Genomic DNA, 20,124 nt, shown 5'->3' with positions numbered 1-20,124 from the left:
ATATTCCATCACTGAAAGCAGCCTTGGAAGATGGCGTAGTTAAAGGACTATAGACCAAATTTTGGTGGAATTTTTCTTCTTGTTAATGATGCGCAAGTCATTAGTGTATATTAATCCGCATGCAGTTTTTGCTTAAGGCCGCTAAATAATTTATAACTGAATTTTTTTTTTCTCACTAGTTTCAGTTTCGATAAACGAGAGTTGGATGTGACGTCACAATCATGTCTTGATGCGCGGCGTGAAAAAACAGCGATATAATCGCCAATTCTTCACTTGTAATTATTCCTGTTCTTGAGGCAGGCTAGCTTTATCATTGTAGTGAATTCATATGACACAGAAATGATTATATCGCTTTATTTTCATCCCTCGCGTGACCTTGGCTTGACTGTGACGTCACAGCCATCGCTCGGCTGTTGAAACCGAAACAGGTGAGACACAAAATGTGATTATAATTTATTCAGCAGTCGTGGGCGAACGTGACGTGGTGATTCGTGTACAGTAATGTCCTAGGCATCATTACAAATGATAAAACGCAAACCCAAAAATTAGGCGTCTATAGTCCTTTACGCTAATCTGTGATCTGTAGAACGTGCTTACATGTGATGCTTTTAGCGACGTAAAACCAAATCGTCCGGCATGCTGTATTGATTTGATTGATTTCATCTTAGTACCTTAGTGGTGCAACTGTGCAACTCCGACGAAATTCTCCGCGCTAAACGAACCCCAAAATGATCCAATCCCAGCCAATCCAACAGTAGTGCCAAAGTTTGTTGTCATGGCCGTGAACATGAGAGAGGCGTGAAACCTCGTTTAGCACAACGAACAACGACCTCGTTTTACGAAGCCCCGCATCTTGTTTCCTGCAAGAGTCGTACGCGCTTTTCCGCGGCAAAGTGAGAAAGTTGTCTGAGGGGTGACGACCGTCTGGTAACGCTGTGAGCAGTCATGGCTTCCACCAAACTGCGTGAACAGGTAGAGTCGTACTTTCGCAACGTAAACTATGCTTCCTCGAGGATCGTTCAGGACATGTCGATCGTTCGGCAAGCGTACGGCGAAGACTGGGATGGGATTCCGGAGAAGAAGAAAACAGAAATCACTTGGCAGGCACTGGTTGGCACTGAGATCAAGGAGAAGTACAATTATTATCCGAAGCAGTACGCCGAAGTGGAAGTCTTTCCTGTCATCGGCCTCAACACGGGAGACAGAATGGTGTCGGACGAAGACGCCGCGAATGCCCGCACTGGAAAGTCTGGGGTGAGCTTATTTTATCAGTGTTTATTATCTTTTTGTACGGATCAGCTGTTTGTCAGTTTGAGACTTGTGTCAAATGCGAAATGTCTAAAACCGCGTTGACGATGTCCGCGTACATAACCGCGCTGCTACGCTGCTGTTTTGTGCGACGAATTGCCTATTTAAGGTCAGTGAGTCCTGCGAAATAGTAGTTGTACAGGATGAAACTATATTACTGTTATGCGCTCAGCACCGTCGCGACGCGTCGTATTTAATACTCCTTAGCTGGACCTGACAACATGGCATTCAGCCAGTTCTACATTCCGTCCACCGGTCTGTGCTGTCCAAGGCCGAAGCAGAAAATAATCAGTAACGCTTTCGTAGCCTTGAGACTGGTTGACCGGCAGAGTTGCCTTGCTTGCTAAGAAATGATTTCTTTACGCTGTTTTATTTGTCAGTTGGGAGAGTTGCACAAATTAATTAAAGCCTTTCTTATATCTGCGAGTTCGTTGTCGTGGGTACAGTTATAGTCGATGTGGGGAGCAAGACGTGGCCCTAGTAAAAATGGAGCGCAGTATTGTGAGCTGCTTTTGCTAATCATGACGAAATGCTTGCTGTTCCGCTACAGTGTTGGAGGGACGAACACTCAGCCCCGTTCAGTTGGGAAACGCAGGTGTGTGGATTTGTCTTTTTTTTTTTTTTTTAAGTGTTGCAAGCACCATGCGATGCCATTTTCACCACGTCCTTTTTTTTTTTTTTCTTTTCTTTTTTTTTTTTCAGAGCCAGCTAAACATGCGCATCTTTGACTCAACTGACGAAGTTGATGGCACTGAGAGTGCTGAGAATGCACCGGTGCCCGAACAGGAAGCCAGTGGTCCAGCTTCTCATGAAGCTGTTTCCGCAGCAAGCTCTGTCAAAAATGCAGCTGTGGGAAACACATCTGCTGAATCAAACATTAAGGTTGCCAGCGGAGGTGCTACTTCAAGGACCAGCACATTTAAGCCCTGCCTGGTCAGCAGCAGTGCTTCTGAGCCGAATGTTGGCAAAGTTGCTGGCTCAAAGCCTGAAACTCCGAGCAACACCCTGGAGGGTTCGAGCCTCAAGCACGTTAAATTCAGCAATGGTGTGCAGTCGAAGGTACCACCAGCGGCAGGTATCAAAAGTGCAGCTGGCGAGTCCAGAATCATCATTGGTGGAAGCCTACCTAGAGTGATTCATGCAGATCCAAAAGTTCTTCCGGCTAGCAGTAGTTCCATCGAGTCCAAGTTACCGGAACCCAGGCCTCCTCCGCCATCAAGGTCGCAGGAATCTGTGAGCTCTATAGCGTCGCGAGGATCGTCCAACCCACCTACACCTGTAGAACGTAAAGGGCGTAGGCGGGCTCCAACGCCACCGAAGGCACCCCCGCCTGACCCTCCCCGCCCCAAAACAGCCCCACCTAAGCCACCAACTGTTGTAGGTCATGTCCAGGTACGGTTGCCTGGGGTTTATTTTACCCTCGGTGCTTGACTGTGTAAATGCCCTGGCATTGCATATGTGGGTGAAATTATAAAAGATTGCAAGTTGTCGCATGAACTCTGCCAATCTTAGACACATCAGTTTTCAGCCATGAGTTAAGAGTTAAGAGAAAAAGATGCTTGCTGCTAAACAGACTAATAAAATCCATGTTTGGAGGCATGGTTGCACGCATTACTTTATAACATCCTTTTCCAAGGAGTTGTCACTGCCCCAGCTTGGTCCTTGGAGGCCATTCAGTTATCATAGTTTCCTGTTTTTAGTTTCTTTAAAGAATAAATTTGTAATCAAGCTTTAGTGTTTTTAAACGTTTTACTTACCCACAAACTCAGTACTGCAGCAGTGAAGTATTTTGGTGAAGTATGTAACTTCTTGTTCTCACAGCAGTATCGATTTCTAATCACTGAAGGCAGTAGTTTTTTCTTGGAGATTAGGCAGGATGCATTGTGTGAGGGGCCGTGCAGTGATCGACTGCACTCTCTCTCTATTGCAGAAGCCCCCAGAGGCACCCCGGAAGCAGCCGTCGACGAAGCCTCCGGCACCGCCCATTCCGAAGGTCAAGTCACCCACACGGGAGGCAGCGCTCAAGTCGGTTGACCAGCAGGTTTCTCTGGCGGCTCCTCCGGTCCGGCCACCCAGGCTTCCGTCGCCACCGAAAGATGACCCAAAAGGCATTGATGAAGCTCCGAAGGAAGCCATGGCTGTGCGGAGCCCAGAGGTAGGCTACTCAACATTTATTTAGAAAAGACGCTGATTGGTATAATGTGTGGGGAACCATTTCAAAATGCGTTATGTTTATCTTCCGGCAAGAAATGCAATAGGTGTGGAAGATTGACATGGCTTAATTGAAGGTTTGCTTTACTGCAGTTAAGTTAAGCTAGCTCTTCAGTCATGAGTTATCATCTGGTAAAAAAAAAAAAAAAAACGACAACAACAAAAAAAGAAGTTTTTATATTTTTTGAGGAGCAGGAAAAATTTCTTCCTATAGGAATACCAGTTATAGAACTTCTCTTAGTTCCCTATGTACCGGTAATCACAGCACTACGCTCAGAATATAACGGAACTCTATTAGGAAGTATAATACTTTACATAAGCAGAGCCAAAACACGAGGGCATTGAGTGAAATTCTGCTGGGTACCAGGTCATGTAGGGTTAGTACAAAGAAAATTGAAAGAAATACAGGATTTGTGAAACAAGGAAGTGAATAAGAAATTATGACTAGTGAAGTCACTGATAGAAAAATGGAAATGATGTAGTCACAAAGTGCATTTTATTGGAGTGGTTTTATGCCACCTCCATATCGGTCACACTCATTTAACTCGTAACTTAATTCTCACGAAATGAGATGTACTTACAAGCGAACTCTGTGGAGAGGTCACCACTAACCACATCTTAATTGCATGCACAAAACTCGAACTGAGACAAAAGCACTTCCCTCAAGTTTATAATAAACACATCCCACTGCACCTTAGCTTACATTTAGAAGAAAACTCACTTATTGATATCTTCTGCATATTTTCTTTCCTAAAGGAAGTGGAGCTTTTGAACAAGTCATAGAATCTCAAATAGTTTTTTAAACCCTTTTATCAAATGGAAATTTTAAACTTTGCTCTTGGCATATGATGGCCTTAGTTGCCTGTGCCGTAAAACAGAACAAAACACACCTTATGTGTCGACACAATTAACTTGCACTGATTTCAGGTTCTCAAATTGTACTTCCATCTGTGTTCTCTCACGAGAAGTTGTAATATAAAGCGGCAAATTTGAGGCCTTTCCATGTGCTTACCTTTCCAACATGAGCAAATGAAACAAGAACATACATACAGCTGAGCAGACCATACCAGAGCTGTTGTAAAGTGTTCACGGACGCAGCACTGAAGTTGATCAACACCGAGGATGGAGACATCCGTTTAAAAAAAATGAATTTGTGCATTTATTTTAGATGCTAGCACGCTGTAAGCTGTAAAGGGTTAGAGACATTGAATTTTTTTCGAGCGCTAGTCCGTGTCTTCCTTCCGTCCTTCGTGTATTTTTTCGCGCTATTTTCCATCATGAATGTAATTTGGCTTCAGAACGAGGCATATGCGTTTAGTGCACATGGACTGTCACATGAAATTCGCGTGCACCCAGTAAATAATTTGTAGTGAAACTTTTTTTTTCTCCATGAAGTTTCAGTTTGGATTTGAGGTTCCCAGGCAAAGGTTCTAACGTCACGAGTGACTAGGAGGTCACGTGGCATACACAGAAGCTGCAATATATTCTCTGCTTTGTAGTTTAAACTTGTGACATCATACTCACTTGCAACATCGCAACTATCGTTTGGCACCCTGAAGCCGAAACTGAAACTGTATGGCAGAAGAAATTCAATTTGAAGTTATTTACTGAGCATAGGCAAATTTCACGTGGTGAGTCCATGTTTAGTAATGTCTTACGCGTAACTGTAAAGCACACATACACTAGCACAAATTTGGTGTCCCTAGCCGTTTAATACACAAGTTCTGGCCATTTTCATCACATTGTCCCACCTGAAGCATTGAAAGGTGACACTAATTAAGTTATGCTATCATTAATTATGCTATCATATCATGCTATCATATCATAATTAAGTTATTCTATCATATCATAAGTTATGCTATCATATCATATAGTGACACTAATTAAGTTATGCTATCATGAAAAGGAAATAACAAGAAGAATAAGATTGGGATGGAGCGCATTTGGCAAGCACTCGCAGATTATGTCTAGCAGCTTACCGGTATCGCTAAAGAGGAAAGTATATAACAGTTGCATCTTACCTGTACTCACCTATGGCGCTGAAACTTGGAGGCTAACCAAGAGAGTTCTACTTAAGTTGAGGACAACCCAGAGGGCTATGGAACGAAAAATGGTAGGGGTAACATTAAGAGATAGGAAGCGTGCAGAGTGGGTCAGAGAAATAACTCAAGTTACCGACATTCTAGTGGAAATTAAGAAGCAGAAATGGACATGGGCAGGGCATATAGTGCGAAGAGAGGATAACCGATGGTCGCTTAGGGTAACAAACTGGATTCCAAGGGAAGGAAAGCGTAGCAGGGGGCGGCAGAAAGTTAGGTGGGCGGATGAGATTAAGAAGTTTGCAGGGTTCAAGTGGATGCAGCTAGCACAGAACCGGGTTAAGTTGAGAAATATGGGAGAGGCCTTCGCCCTGCAGTGGGTATAATCAGGCTGATGATGATGATGATGATGATCATATAGTTAGTGACAAGGGAAGGAAAGCATAGCAGGGGGCGGCAGAAAGTTAGATGGGCGGATGAGGTTAAGAAGTTCGCAGGGGTCAAGTGGATGCAGCTAGTACAGAACCGGGTTAATTGGAGAAATATGAGTGAGGCCTTCGCCCTGCAGGGGGGTATAGTTTGGCTGATGATGATGAGTTAGTGACACTATGACCAAAGGAGTATGGCATCAGCTGCGCCTAATTATGCAATGTTGTAGAGCAGAAATAGGGTTGATGGTCATGTTTTGGGGTATATACCCCAAAATCATGCTGTTAAGTGTACAGGTGTATTTAAATCCTTAGGTGTTGTTTTGATTGGAAGTTAATTTGGACATATTACCAGGTTGAAATTTCTGCTAGTATAATCTAACAAGGTTCATTTCTGTAGATTCAGAATTCACTTGATGTTGAATTTTCTAAGGCCACAAATCCTCTATGTTCTAATTCATTTTCATGTTTATAACTGGTCATATCCTTTGGCTAAAATCAAGAGGAGTTAGTAATTTTACAAACACAAATCTTGTGCAATATCAAGATCTAATGGGTGAACGAACATAATTTTTTTCTAAAGCGCGGTGTAATGTTTATCAGCCTTGTGCCCATTTAAGCATACAGAAAATGTTGGCACAGTACCTTTCTGTAACCGCTTGAGTACTAGGAATCTTATTGAGTGACTTTAAATAAAACAAGAAATAGATGTAACCATTTTTCAACATCTACTGGGAGGACCTGGAAGTGGGCTTCATTCCGCAGCTTTCGCTCACTTGGTTCAAGTTTACACCATATTTTTAAAGACATACGTTAAATGCAACTTCTGTGCTATTTGTCGCCATTATGAGGCCAATTCTGCCTACTTTCTTTTTTTTTATGTTTTATTTTTTAGGGGAATTATCAGTTTGGCTTTCTAATTCTCAAAGACGTGCTTAAATACGGTTTTACTTTCTTTTTTTGGTCTAAAGGAGGAAAGCTTTAGCACGATAGCATTAATGGCGTCATTTTCTAGAAAATCTGCTGCAACATAGTCACGGTCATGTCCTTGGCAGATGTTAGTTGGCCAGTGACGTGGCCATGCACTGACTGGTCATCGGTTCCCTTGATGCCACAAGTCCACATTACATGGCCGATTCAGTAAGCGCTGCCAACTCGCCCACTGGATTTGAGATGTGAGGGTGAGATTCAAACGCAGCCTTCCAGGACGTTTGCATCGCAAGCTAGGCTCGCAGTTCCTAGGCCACAGGCGCGTTCATATAGCTTGGTTAAAGCAGGGCTTTATTTCTATTTTGGGTGGTCTTTAATATGATGTGGTGGATTGAGACTTTATGCTAATTAACACGCGTGGGATAAAAAGGCACGAATTTAAAGGTTGGAGATATGTGAGTAGCAGGATGCATGTACATAAAATAGGGTCCACGAGGGAAGCTAGCAAACAGGAGCCATAGCGCTTTCACATCATACGCATAAAGAAGGACTTTCCAGTTTTTCCCCTTTTACTTGTCAAAGCGACCAAGGCTGGAAATACATGCATTTAACTTAGTGACATTTTCACACTTATAAATGTTTCATTTTCAACCAAATGATCTATTTCTGATTAGGGTGTGGTGTTCTAATAAATAACAGGCCCATTTTAATTTTTCGTTTCACTCCCTTCAAATTTCTATGCCTGGATGGCAGCAGGTAGCCTACACTCTCCTCAGCAGCGCGTGACCACAGACCACAATGTTCCTTTAGCATGTAAAAGATAATGAACTACAGCACGGATGTAATGAACTTCCATATAGCGCATTCCTCAATATAAGGAATTTTTTCAGTTACCTACTGCCATCCTCTTTGAAGCGCATGTGTTCGAAAACTTCCCGCTATGAAGGTTTGGTATCAATTGATCTTGATATAAGAATTTGCTACGCTGCCTGTCTGTTAGCTGGTCCTGAGTTATTAGAAATTTGGTAGAACCACACAAAACACAAAAGTTTCATGACAGTTTCGTGACATGATTGGAATGTATGCGATCTCAGTAACCAGCCGCAGTTGGTGCCATGCCCCAGCACCATTGGCTTATCTACGAAGCAAACACGGTTGTCTCAGCTGCTTTCGCTTATCATTGCATGGCACAACAACAGTTCATGCTCCAAAGCAGTGAAAAATAATAGGATATAGCAAAATAGACGTGGGATGAGCAGTGCTGCGCTATTGCCGCCATGAGGTTGGTGATGTGATTCTGGTGCCAATAGCCCTCATACATCGAGAGTAAAGATGGCAGAGAGCACTGGTGACACAAGGTGGATAATCTTCTTTTGGGGGCAGCAGTGGCAGGCAGACCGAAAATGAGCACATATGGGTCTCCTTTATAGCCTGTCTAGTGGCAGCAGTGCGATTGCATGCACTTTCTACTGGGCTCATCTGATGCCTCTGACTTCCTCACCTTTCCTACAGCCCACCTCTTGCAGTCTTATCATCCTACTTGTAAGACGCTTGGTTTGGTTTATGGGGTTTAATGTTCGAAAGGGACTCAGGCTATGAGAAACACCGCAGTGGAGGGCTCCGGAGATTTCGACCACCTGGAGTTTTTTAACTTGCACTGATGTCGCACAGCACACGGGCACCTTGCTTTTCGCCTCCATCAAAAAGAGACTGCTGCGGCCGGGATTCGATCCCGCATCCTTATAAACAGTCATTGAGCGCCGTAACCACTGCGCCACCATGGCGGTGGTATTTGTAAGGGGTGTTTTGTGAGTCGTAGCTGAGGTGGTAGCAGCTATTGCTGCATTTGCGCTGTTAGTACTTCGAGTAATGGGAGTTTACTGTGAACGTTTTGTGGCGATTTCACTCGCATTTGTTTCTTATTTTGGTTTCTTTTCTGTACTGTGCTTTTCGAGCCATATTATATATCCAGGTAATATAACTATAATATATATATATATTCAGGTAAGGTAACTGTAATAATAATTCCACCTGGACAATGCTCACTATTTACGTGCTTACATGCTTTGACCATTTGTGAGCAACAGCAGTCAGCATTTTGTCGGAGGGAGAATGTGTCTACATTGAGTCTTGTCATCTTGAGCAACGCTTATACAAAACAAGTGCCTATACAAACTCATAAATACATTGACTTCTGCAGCATGGCTTTGAAAACCAGGAGTGTACGAACGTTGAATAGTAACTCTGGAATCGAATATCAAATAAAAAAATGAGAAGGGTTCAACACTGCTAAACCGAATGTGGAGCGAAAGCATTAGCTGCGAGGGACCGCACATTCTTCATCTTCTTCTTCGACTTCCTTTTCATCTTCTTCTGCTTCGTTTTCTTTGTCTTCGTCTTCTTCTTCGTCTTCCACGGTAACACGGTGTCATGCCGACATCTTAAAAACCTAGTGCAGTGTAGCTTTCGCTACAGTATCGAACTTTGTTAAGTACAGTTAAGCATACGCATTGACTTCAAGAGACGAGGAAAAAGTACTCAGATTATGAAATGTTCATATCTGTGGCACATCACAAATATAAAACCTCCTATAACTATAAGGGATGTTCTTAAAGAACTACCGAAACCGTTTTCATTGGAGTAATTTTATCTAATGAACGCTTGGAATGCGGATGTCTATACATTCGAGATGAAACCTAAGCAACGACAACAGTAATTCGTGACTTCATCAAGTGCCTTGCTTTGAGCATAGTACATATCGAGAATGTAGATCAGAATCACAAGTTCCTCCATGGCTTTTCCCAGTGCGTTGCATTCTCATCGACTCTTCACAAATGGCCCCGTCATGTTTTGAGTATGTATGCTTGACTGCTTGGACTATGCAGGGACGCATGTGCAGTGAAGCACCCTTAGAACGCGACGGGTCAGCATACTAGAAGCACGGAGGAAGCACGTGGATGTAAGGGAGGGAAAGACGCTTATACGTTAGAACAACTTGGCACCATACCAGAATAAAACCAAAATACCAGTGACGCGCAACTGAACGGTGCACGCTCAGTGGTAGCTGTGGAATGGTGTGAATTTAAGAGAAGTGAAACTGAAGCTATACTTACTGGGCTATATTTTTGCTATGAGGGGTTTCTGACCACTGTTCCCAGCAATTCATGTTCAGAGAGATGTCCATTGTTAATAAAACAGCGCGAACAGGAAAACACAAGACAAGATAAAAGGAAGCTACAGGACAAGCGCTTGTCCTGTAGCTTTCTTTTATCTTGTCTTGTGTTTTCCTGTTCGAGTTGTTTTTATTAACAATGGATGTTTACCAACTCGCCCAACAAAGTAGTTTGGTCAGAGAGATGTTGTGGGATTCTCTACGGGGCTGCAGCTCCGCTCTCAGAGCAAACAGCGCTCCGCTAGCTCAGACCACAGTGGTGGCCCCCAAGAACAACACGAACACCGAGGACCAAATGGTAAACCAGTTTAATGGTTTTCTTCAGCCGCGCATGCGCGATCAACCAAATCAGTTCACCTGGTTCCAGTCCCTCTTTTCCGGACGCGTCCGCACTGCTGGCCCGTCCGGTTCGCTCTGTTCAGGCCGCACACCACCACACCCACACACAGCGCACGCCTCCCTCGCCACAGCAGTCGAGGGAGAGAGGGGGGGGGGGGAGGAGGCTGCCACGTGAAGTGGAGAGGAGATGCAGCACCTCACCCTCGCCGCCTCGCTGTAGCCAGGAGGGGATAATATGTGCCTTCCCACAATGTATTTAGATGATCCCTGGCTTCGCGGATTGTGCCTGCATGTGAATCCCCCCACTCGGATCAAGGAAGGTCAGACGCCACACGTTTCAATGGGCGCTGGTCGAGACTGCGATCCGTGTTTGAATCATTAGAATTTCTGAATTAACGAAGGCCGAAATAACGAGATTTTGCCGTACATCGTGTTCCCTGCGTCGGCGCAGAGCCTATTGCAAAATATATTGAATATTCAGTCATCCGAGTGCTATGTATTCAATTTGTGAATACCTGAACCGCGCCGTAAGGGAAGGGAGGAAGGTGGGAGTGAAAGTGGATAGAGAAAAAGGGGTGCCGTAGTGGAAGGACTACGGAGTAATTTCGACCATCTGGGGATCTTTAACATGTGCTGACATCGCACAGCACACAGACTCCTCATTTCGCTTCCATCGAACCGAAACGAAGAGGCGTCCGTGTGCTGTGCAATGTCAGCGCACATTAAAGATCCCCAGGTGGTCAAAATTACTCCGTAGCCCTCCACTACGGCTCCACTTTCTCTCTATCCACTTCCACTCCCACCTTCCTCCCTTCCCTTACGACACGGTTCAGGTGTCCATGGGAACAAGTGTGACGAATACTGCACCTTTCCCTTCCTGTGAACCAATCATTAATTATTATTATAATTCGAGAATTCATTATTCAATTCATATTCAGTTACTCAAGTATTCGTACACCCCTGTTGAAAACATAAGCAGGTACAGATATCTTGTGGCTACTTATTTATATTTCTGGCATGTGTTTTTTAGTACAAAGGTTTAGAATGTTTAATACACTGTATCGTTCCCACGGGAGGTGTCCTTGTACCATCATCCTATGCTCATTTCACATCTAAAAAAGTGGCGGAGTGGCCAATATTAGCCACTGCATTGTTGGAGCTTTGGGCATTCTGTAATGAATGCGCAAATAACATATGCATACTGGGACATGCATATGCTGTATGCATCAGTGTTACTGGGATTCAATTAATCAATCAATCAATTTTTATTTCAAACACAACAAAACCAATGCAAGTTACATTGCAGCAAGTATCTGGATCCCTAGCTCGCAGGCTAGTTGGGATCCATGCACATAATGTTCCAAAAAAATTATTTAGTAGACAGCACAGACTTTTGGCAAAATTTCAAAGGAGTAAAAGTGTCACAACCTATTGTAATAGTATGACTTTAGCAGTGCAGAGAAGTTGGTATTTTGCTTTATTTCTATAGGGATTTAATTTCATATTGTAGTCCCTACAGACAAAAGAGTTCTTATGCCATACAAATTTTTGCTAATTGGAATGAGAAAATTGTTTTTCTCTGTGCTTCGTGATCTGTATTGTGAGGAGACAAAGTGAGATGAGGGTAAAGGATAGTTGCTAGTGATCGAACAGTGCACCATTATCGCAGTTTTATGCTGAATTATTAGATGAAGGGAAAGTACCTTTAAAGATTTGAAGAGAGGCGTCGTATGGGCACGGTAACTAGAAGATGATATGAACCGAATTGCTCTCTTTTGAATTTTGAAAAGTAGTTCTAAATATGTCGGATAGGTATGGCCCCAAGATTCAACACAATACGACAGGTGACTGTGAAATAAAGAAAAGTATATTGTTCTTAGAGGAACAGTATCGAAGTACTGATGACATTTTAACAGTGTGAAGCAGATACGGGATAACTTTTTCCAGAGAGATTCGATGCGAGGTTGCCAGTGTAATTGCTCATCCAGTATAATTCCTAAGTAAGTGATGTGATAAACTTGTTTAATGACAGAGCCTTGAATGTTAATATGCAGGTTCTGAGTTGGTGGCGGCTTGCATGAGAACCTGAATAGAGCATACTTTGTTTTAGCAGAGTTAACCACTCAGCATAGCCATGGAGTACCTTGTGGTGATACAAATAGAATAAGGCCTGAATAACAGACATGAACGGCATTGTTCACAGTGCCTGTATCACAAGAAGTCTGCGTAGGAATCCTTGACATGTTTTAGAAACTTAGTGAGATGCACTTAAATCAGGCTGCATTGAAGTTTTTTTTTTTTTTTTTTTTTTTGCCATTCACTTTTACTTTACATACGGTCATTTGGCTCCGAAGGCTGATGTTTACTTCTTGGCATGCAACTACCCTTACAGTAAAGCAGATTGTGTGGTCTCTCCAGACTAATGCATTATGCTGTTATGCAGACTAACGCATTACGCCAGGTAAATCTTGCAGATTACTTTATTACTGGCGGCTTTTTGTTTGTTTGTTCTCGCAGGGGATCCCCAAAACAGGATTCGACTTCCTTGACAACTGGTAATGGGGCTGTAGGATTCCCATGCCTTGCAAGGAAGATGAAGCCAGCTTATTTCACCAGTATATTGTGGTATGCAATGTGCTGTATCCGCGCCCGTGGTCTTCTGGTTTTGTGGATGCTTTGTGAACTTTTTTCCACCCCAGCTAAGGTGACGAAGCATTGTCAAATCATGTGAGCCTAAAATGTATTTATCTGCTACTTGGTTCTGATTTCTGGAGCAGTACCTTTGTTAGATAAGACCATATTAGTGTCTTATCTTTGCTTGGACAAAAATCATGACAGTTCAGATAAGTGTGATCTGCTTGCATCGCACAAATGGTGTTTTTGAGCCCTTGGCTTTTTTTTTTTCTTCGAGTGCTTCCCAACTCGTGTAGCTACAACAGCATTCGACTCCCCACTGCGTCACCAAATGGGATAGCATGATGAAAGAGTTCGCACATCAATTAACTGTATTGCCAAGGCTTGCCCTGTTTTAGATCTGATGTATACAAGGCTTAAAAAAACCACAGGCTTATGTTTATAGTTATCCGTAACGTGTTCCGTAGTGACAAAAGTGCCCTTTTAAGTACAGCTAATGTGAACTGGCAGTACTTTGGCTATGTCACTACTTTACAACTTCACTGTTTTGTTTTGCAAGACTGAGCAAAGAACAAAAAAAAAAAAATCTCGGAGCCGGTAAACATAGTAGTCAAGTAATAACGTGTGGAAACATTTTGACGCTATTATCTGCAGCTTCGTTCAATCGTTTTTTATATGTGTAACATTTTTCTCCGAAACTTGCAAAGCGTTATAAAATTCAGTACTGTTCTGCACAGACAGAACATTCAAAATACCCTGCTGTGGATTTTCAAGTGAAGTGTGGCAACAGAGAGGAGGAGGGAGGGAGAGAGGAGGGACTGGGTAAAGTTGCAGAATGCTGTGTCATGCAGGCTGTTGCAATGCAGTCCTTCTCTGTTGAAATAGACAAATTGTACCTTTTGAGCTACAAGTGGAAAAGGAGGAAGCTGTCGACAGAAATAAGCATATTGGGGCTAGCTTGTGGAAGCATGTGGCATCTGCCTTGGATGCCTCAGTTTTTGCACTTTTGGTCATTCGCGCTCACTTCTCAACTGTGAATTGACCGTGTATACAGCGGCAACAAAATTTGTTCCACTCATAAATGTGCCCGGTGTGGTGTGAGCACATGTTGGATGCCACCACGCACAGTGGCAGTCAAAGTGCTGATGGTGCACGGAGTCCCACCTTTGTCGCATGCCGTCTTCATACCGAGTGCCCTAAGTGTAGGCTGCTGAAATACTACTGGTGTGGACTAGAGCACTATGGTGCGAGGTGGTGTTCCAATCTATACTGTGCGGGAACACTGTGACATTTGCAATGTAACAGCCCAATTTGAGTTTGTGTTACAATCAAACCTTGTTACAGTGAACAAGTGAAAAATTATGTAATAGTTTGATATAGCCGTAATTTGTAATATAACATTTCATAAGAAATGCATGCTAAAGCTGCGCTATTTAGTCTTTAAAGGAACGAAAACTCGGATGATCCTTGATAGAGAAACGGGAAGGTCTTTTCATAGCTATTATTGACATTTTTCAGACGGTTGAGGTGATTCCGGACACCGCAAATACAAAAACCCGAGTGTCTGACAATTGGCTTCCTTGCACAGCACTGCTAACTGCTGTAGATGAGATTAAAACGCATGGAGTTATGCTAATGGTTAGAGTTAATGAACATCCATACGACTGGATCTTCTGCAGTGCTGTTGGCGAATGCGAGATGTGAACACTAGAGAGCGTGAATCGTTGCATGAACGCTCGCCACACCGCCACCAGTCATTCATATACTGCAGCGAAGCCTCCCGCCTGCGACCTGAGCAAGCACGTGCTGGCAGTTCTATATATCCGGGAAAGTAGCAGTGGGGCTGTACTGCATCAAGTGTGTCAGAAAAGCTGCCCTTTATTTGAATTGCATCTACCTCAGACAGATATTTGAGTTCTACTCATCGTGAGTGCAATGAGTGTAGTGACTTCAGACCTGCATAGACGAAGCAATTTGTGACATCATAGGTTTAGTGCTGTGCCAGGAAAATGCATTACCCATTTTTTTGGCTAAAATAGTACAAATCAGCTGCGGGGTGGGAATGTCATACTATTTGTCGTTGATTTCTGATGTGGAATGGTCGACAACCTACAGTTCCTGCCACAGCCTTTTACTTGGCAGCTTTGTTTTGTAAAAGCCTTCTGTATTTACCTCAAAAACTGATGATTTGTTGCTGCATAATGGGTCCTGTGTGCTCAAGAAATGTCAGAATAGTTGAAATATTATGTAATGTGAAATTGCCAGTTACAAGTGCTATGGTGTGCTGACCATACTGCATTTTTTTACGCTTCAGTAGGAGCATTGCTGTACTTGCTTGAATATTCTCGATCTAAAGTCTGATGGCAGCGTGTGAGCAGGTTTTTGTTTTGCAATGCTCTTTGTTCAAAGTGCATTTTGGATCATCTTCTAGAAGATTTTTTACACCTTCTCATTTTGACAATATTAGCCTTTTAAATGTGCTTATGAATGTAAGAAAGTGGCATATGATAGCATTTTGTTTACCTTTTTTGTTCTAATTTTTGGAAAGGTCTGGAGGCTTCTTTCAGAATGATGTTACAATAGGCTGTAAAGCTGTTTAATCTGTCAGAACAACTGCTTAAGGTCGCGGGTATGGAATCTTTTCATGTTGCAATTTTGTTCATGCCAATTCCTACGCTTCCAGAATGACCAAACTGGGTGATATACGAATCAGTCTGCTTTAAAAGCACACTTGCAACTTTGTGCCGTTATTATTCTCAGTAAAAATTCATCCTCTAGCTCTTTTTGACCATTTACTTCTGCCTGGTAGCAGAAGATGCATTCGTTGATAAGAAAATTGGAGCTAAAAATACTCCTGCTAGTCGAATCAAGCTCTTGAGACCATTGCCGAAAAGGACAAGTTAATACCGTTTTGACGTAAACAGCGGCGCAGCATAGCCCTCGAATATGTGCCCGAAAATTGGTGTCAGTGTACACATCTAAATTCTAAAACTGTTTTTTTCTCAGCTTATAAAACATCCATTTTCAATGAAAGTGGTCTCTTTGTGATCAAACCATGATGCCCTGTTGATGCAGGCCACCTTTATTCTCATTCGCCAGCTCACCATTTTTGTGTGCACACAACTTGTGGTGGTTTCGTCTGCCTTGAGGGGGTGTTTGCTGTACATTTATACCTGATGCACTAATGCGAGGAATCGTACTAGTCTTACTCCTTTCAGAAATGAGGATGTAAACAGCTGGCCAAAAGGGAGTAAATGCACTCCCTGATCTGGTTTAGCACAACGGGTGGTGCAGCATTTTGGAAATAGTCTCATGGCCTTCGGCTACAATATTATCAGCTTGCAATACTTGTAGCCTTCACAACTGATGAAGTGAAATGCCTTATCCTGCCACTAGTACTAGCATTACATCATTTTTGTTTATTGTTTCGTTACTCTAAACTAGGCTCTTCACGGCAGATTTGCTGTAGCAGCTGTACCTGGAACTGTCTGCAGGTGATCACACATCAAGAATTCGAAGCATTGAAATATAGTACTCCACCATAGGGGGACTCTCCTGTATTTATCCAACTAATGCTTGTATTATTAATCTCTTACCTGGAGCACTGTCTCATATCTAGCAACTAAACATTATGTTAATTTTACTGCTTCTTGAGTGCCTGAAGAAATAACTAACTTTTTTTTTTTTTTACTAAGTAACCTATTTTTTCAAAAAAATTGGATTAAATATCTGAAGTGTGGACATCTTTTTCTTTTATGGACAAAACTGCAGTGTGGGAGCAATTACCGGGTGTTCACCCAGCAGCGAGTACTACTCGGTCGAATTGCGTTAAATTACAGCCAGCCGTGTGGTGTTTCCTTTTCTTGCATATTAAGGCTAACATGTTGTCCGGGAGCACCCGAGATTGTTATTTATTACTTTGTCATTTCTTTTGTGCAGTGTTTATTTTCATCTACTAGAATTTGTTTGAAATGAAGTTATTGTTTTAAGCTTACAATGTATTAAAATTAATCTAATATATGGAATAATGCTTACCAGATGTGTTCACTTTTTTGTCTTGGAACTGTATCATAGAGATACCTGTTCTTTATGCCTTTTATTGCATATGTGGAATTTTGTTCTTGATGATACTCTCACATCTTGATATGTTTACTTCAGGTTGTGTTGCAAGATGTTACACGTTTTCGCAACGTTCAGAAGACCCTATTTGGTGTTTAAATATGAGACAACTATTGTTGTTAATATATTGTCGTGTTCCTAATTTTGTCAACGCTTTTTGTATGCTGCATGTATTGCAATAGCCTAATGGGTCATTTAACAGAATTGCCATCTAGGGGCGTTGACAGGTAATAGCATGTACTGTAAAGGGTCTGTAAAACGCCTTTCTGTTTATCACAAGAAACGCTTTACAAAGTGTAGAGGAAATTTTGCAAGTGGTGTCACCTTGAGGTGCAGAGTAAGTTCGGCGATAATGGAATGCACAGTGTTCAGTTTTTGTCATTCCACTTGGTTTGAATCCTCCTTATTGCAACTCCTAAACAGAGTGCATCGCAGCTTTTGTGGAGCGTCTGGAGGCAGACAGGTCTCACGTGGCGTTTGAGCCTGCATTGTGAATGACCTGCTTTTGTATTGCGTCTAATTCTATGTGGACTTTTAAAATTTTGAATAATAAAACAGTGTGTACCTTTTCTTATGTGATATTGATTTGCCCGTTACGTTCTTGCTGTCATTGTTGGTGAAGCAATCCAACCAATTCTGCTGACTTTACCTCATAGCAACATGAAAGGTATGGGCGACAAGGTATAGGAGAGTATGACGCATGTTGGCTCATGCAGGCTTTCGTCCTCCGACGGCCCGTGTATGCCAGCCCTTACCTGGATCTCAAAAAGGCCAATAGTGAAAAGTTGAATTGCCTGACAAGGCAGGCATACAAAGCAGCTCTCAGTCTCCCCAGAAACACGTCCACCGCGAGACTTCTGTCACTAGGGGTCCACAACACCCTCGCAGAGCTTGAGGCATAATTGACCGCAGGAGAGCGGCTCAGGCAGACGGAGTTGAAGCTATGTAGCCTGCAAGGCTTAGGCATAAGGGGCGAGGACCCTTCAAGCCAGGTGATATTTCCGGTAGAGATGCGGGGACGCATTCAGGTCAAACCACTCCCCAAGAACATTCAAGCAGATCGTCACAAAAGTAGGAGGAGGGCCAGGGTGAATACGTTGCGCCAAAAGTATCAAAGGGATGATAGTGTATGTTGATGCTGCAAAATACAACATTACAGGACGCTTTCTCTGTGAGCGCGGTGAGCATCTCTCGCAGGGTAGCAGTTATACGGTGCTCACAGGTCGAGTAGAAGAGGCCGCAATAACCCTAGGAATTGTTCAAAACGGAACCAGCAGCATTCTCAGCGATTCCAAAACGGCCCTTCGCAACTTCGCCAGGGGTCATATCTCCGCCACAGCATTCAAAATTCTTAGCACGTTGCCAAAGAATAGGAACGAAGTGAATCTGGTATGGGTCCCGGCTCACTCGTGTTCCGGGGAACGAGGCCGCTCACCAATATGGTCTAGGTTTTGTCAGCCGAGTTGGTGAGGGGATCTCGCACGCTGGTGCCCGATGGGGTGAGGCAATGGATACGTATCAGGCACTTAACACAAGGAGCTGAGAGCGAGCCTGCCTACTCCGCATGTTTATCGGCCAAGAAGGCTACCACCTGGCGGCGGCTGCAAACGTGTTAAGGAGCTGAGAGCGAGCCTGCCTACTCCGCATGTTTCTCGGCCAAGAAGGCTACCACCTGGCGGCGGCTGCAAACACCGTCGCAGCCAAACCCCTATGCCAAAATCTTTCCTGACATAGTAAATCTGTAATGCCAACTATGCGGAGAGCCTGCCACCTAGATTAGACCATGTAATGTGGCACTGCGCGGAGGATCTGCCTGCGGCAGATCTAGTACCATCTCGCCAGCCGGGACCCGGACGTCCAGTCGCGGGACTCGGCAAGATGGCACTGACAGACAGCTGCAACTGCAACCCAAGACCATCTAACGGCCTCTTGGATTTGGCTTGCACTGGCTGCATTAGTTCTGAAAAGTGCTGCAAGAGTGTCAGGCGGTCACATGAGCGTGCAGTGCCAGTTCCGACACTGGCATGCGGCGGCAGCTGCCAAAACGAGTATGCAAGTGTAGAGAACCATGGCCGCTCAATGGAGGTAGAACTGCAACCTAGCTAGCAGACGCGCGCGTATCATGCATCGCGTGCTATAACATTATCACGTCCAATTTCGAAGCCAGCTGCCGTAGACCTACAGCACTCGATTGGAAAGTGACGACGACTAACAGTGACGTTGACTGCGACCAATTGACCAACGAAGAGATAAGAATGCCTTCCTGAACATACAGTGCCAAACAGTTGAGGACAACAGCCAATTAAGGAACACAAGAGCTCTGTATAAGACAATCAAAGATATCAAAGGAAGCTTCTGTGCTAAAGCTGGGCGTGATAAAGGACAAACGAGGCAAGGACCTCACTGAAGCCTCAGAGATAAAGAAGAGGTGGCAGGAATACACAGAAGAACTGTACAAGAAGGACCCGAATGTGCAAACCCAACATAAGATGGTTGTGATTACTGATCTCGAGCCGGGCATCCTGAAGAGTGAAGTTGAATGGGCCTTAGCCAGCCTTGCTAAGAACAAAACTAGCGGAATTGATGGCATTCCAGCTGAGTTGCTTCAAAACCTCAACCATGACGCTGTTAACATTCTGCATACATTATGTCAGAAGATTTGGACAACCCTGCAGTGGCCACAGGATTGGAGGAGGTCAGTTTACATCCCCATTCCAAAGGAATTGGCAGTGCCAAAAATTGTTCCAACTACCGCACGATCGCGCTTATTTCGCATGCTAGCAAGGTGATGTTGAAAATCCTCCAAGGTAGGCTGCAGCAGTATGTGGATCGGGAGCTTCCGGACGTGCAAGCTGGGTTTTGCAAGGGCAGAGGAACTAGAGACCAAATTGCCAACCTTCGCTGGATCATGGAAAAAGCAAGAGAGTTCCAGAAACCCATCTAC

At 43.6% G+C, this 20,124-nt stretch overlaps 1 protein-coding gene across 2 annotated transcripts; it reads left to right on the top strand.

The window, feature by feature from the left end:
* Positions 1–497: 497 nt before the first annotated feature.
* Positions 498–17,759, top strand: LOC146173683 (uncharacterized). 2 transcript variants are annotated; one of them, XR_014702021.1, is made up of 6 exons: positions 498–1,254; positions 1,859–1,903; positions 2,011–2,700; positions 3,239–3,463; positions 12,945–13,052; positions 16,506–17,759. XR_014702021.1 is itself a non-coding variant. In XM_084584170.1 (5 exons), the coding sequence occupies exons 1-5, from the start codon at positions 946–948 to the stop codon at positions 12,984–12,986; spliced, it is 1,311 nt and encodes a 436-aa protein (XP_084440296.1). In that variant the 5' UTR covers positions 501–945; the 3' UTR covers positions 12,987–17,759. The 2 variants fall into 2 exon arrangements, 1 of the variants encoding a protein (XP_084440296.1); XM_084584170.1 differs by having other exon boundaries at positions 501–1,254; positions 12,945–17,759.
* Positions 17,760–20,124: the final 2,365 nt, after the last annotated feature.

This window comes from Amblyomma maculatum, chromosome 11 (genome assembly GCF_055883805.1).
Source record: "Amblyomma maculatum isolate TAMU_Amacu chromosome 11, ASM5588380v1, whole genome shotgun sequence".
NCBI classification, from domain to species: domain Eukaryota; kingdom Metazoa; phylum Arthropoda; class Arachnida; order Ixodida; family Ixodidae; genus Amblyomma; species Amblyomma maculatum.
Note: the sequence above shows the minus strand (reverse complement) of the source record. Positions and strands in the feature narration are given on the sequence as shown.

Excerpts from the sequence above, each read along its gene's own strand:
- LOC146173683 (XM_084584170.1), top strand. The coding sequence starts at position 946 with ATGGCTTCCACCAAACTGCGTGAACAGGTAGAGTCGTACTTTCGCAAC. Across the intron at positions 1,255-1,858 it reads CCCGCACTGGAAAGTCTGGG|TGTTGGAGGGACGAACACTC; the intron begins GTGAGCTTATTT and ends GTTCCGCTACAG. Across the intron at positions 3,464-12,944 it reads TGGCTGTGCGGAGCCCAGAG|GGGATCCCCAAAACAGGATT; the intron begins GTAGGCTACTCA and ends TTGTTCTCGCAG.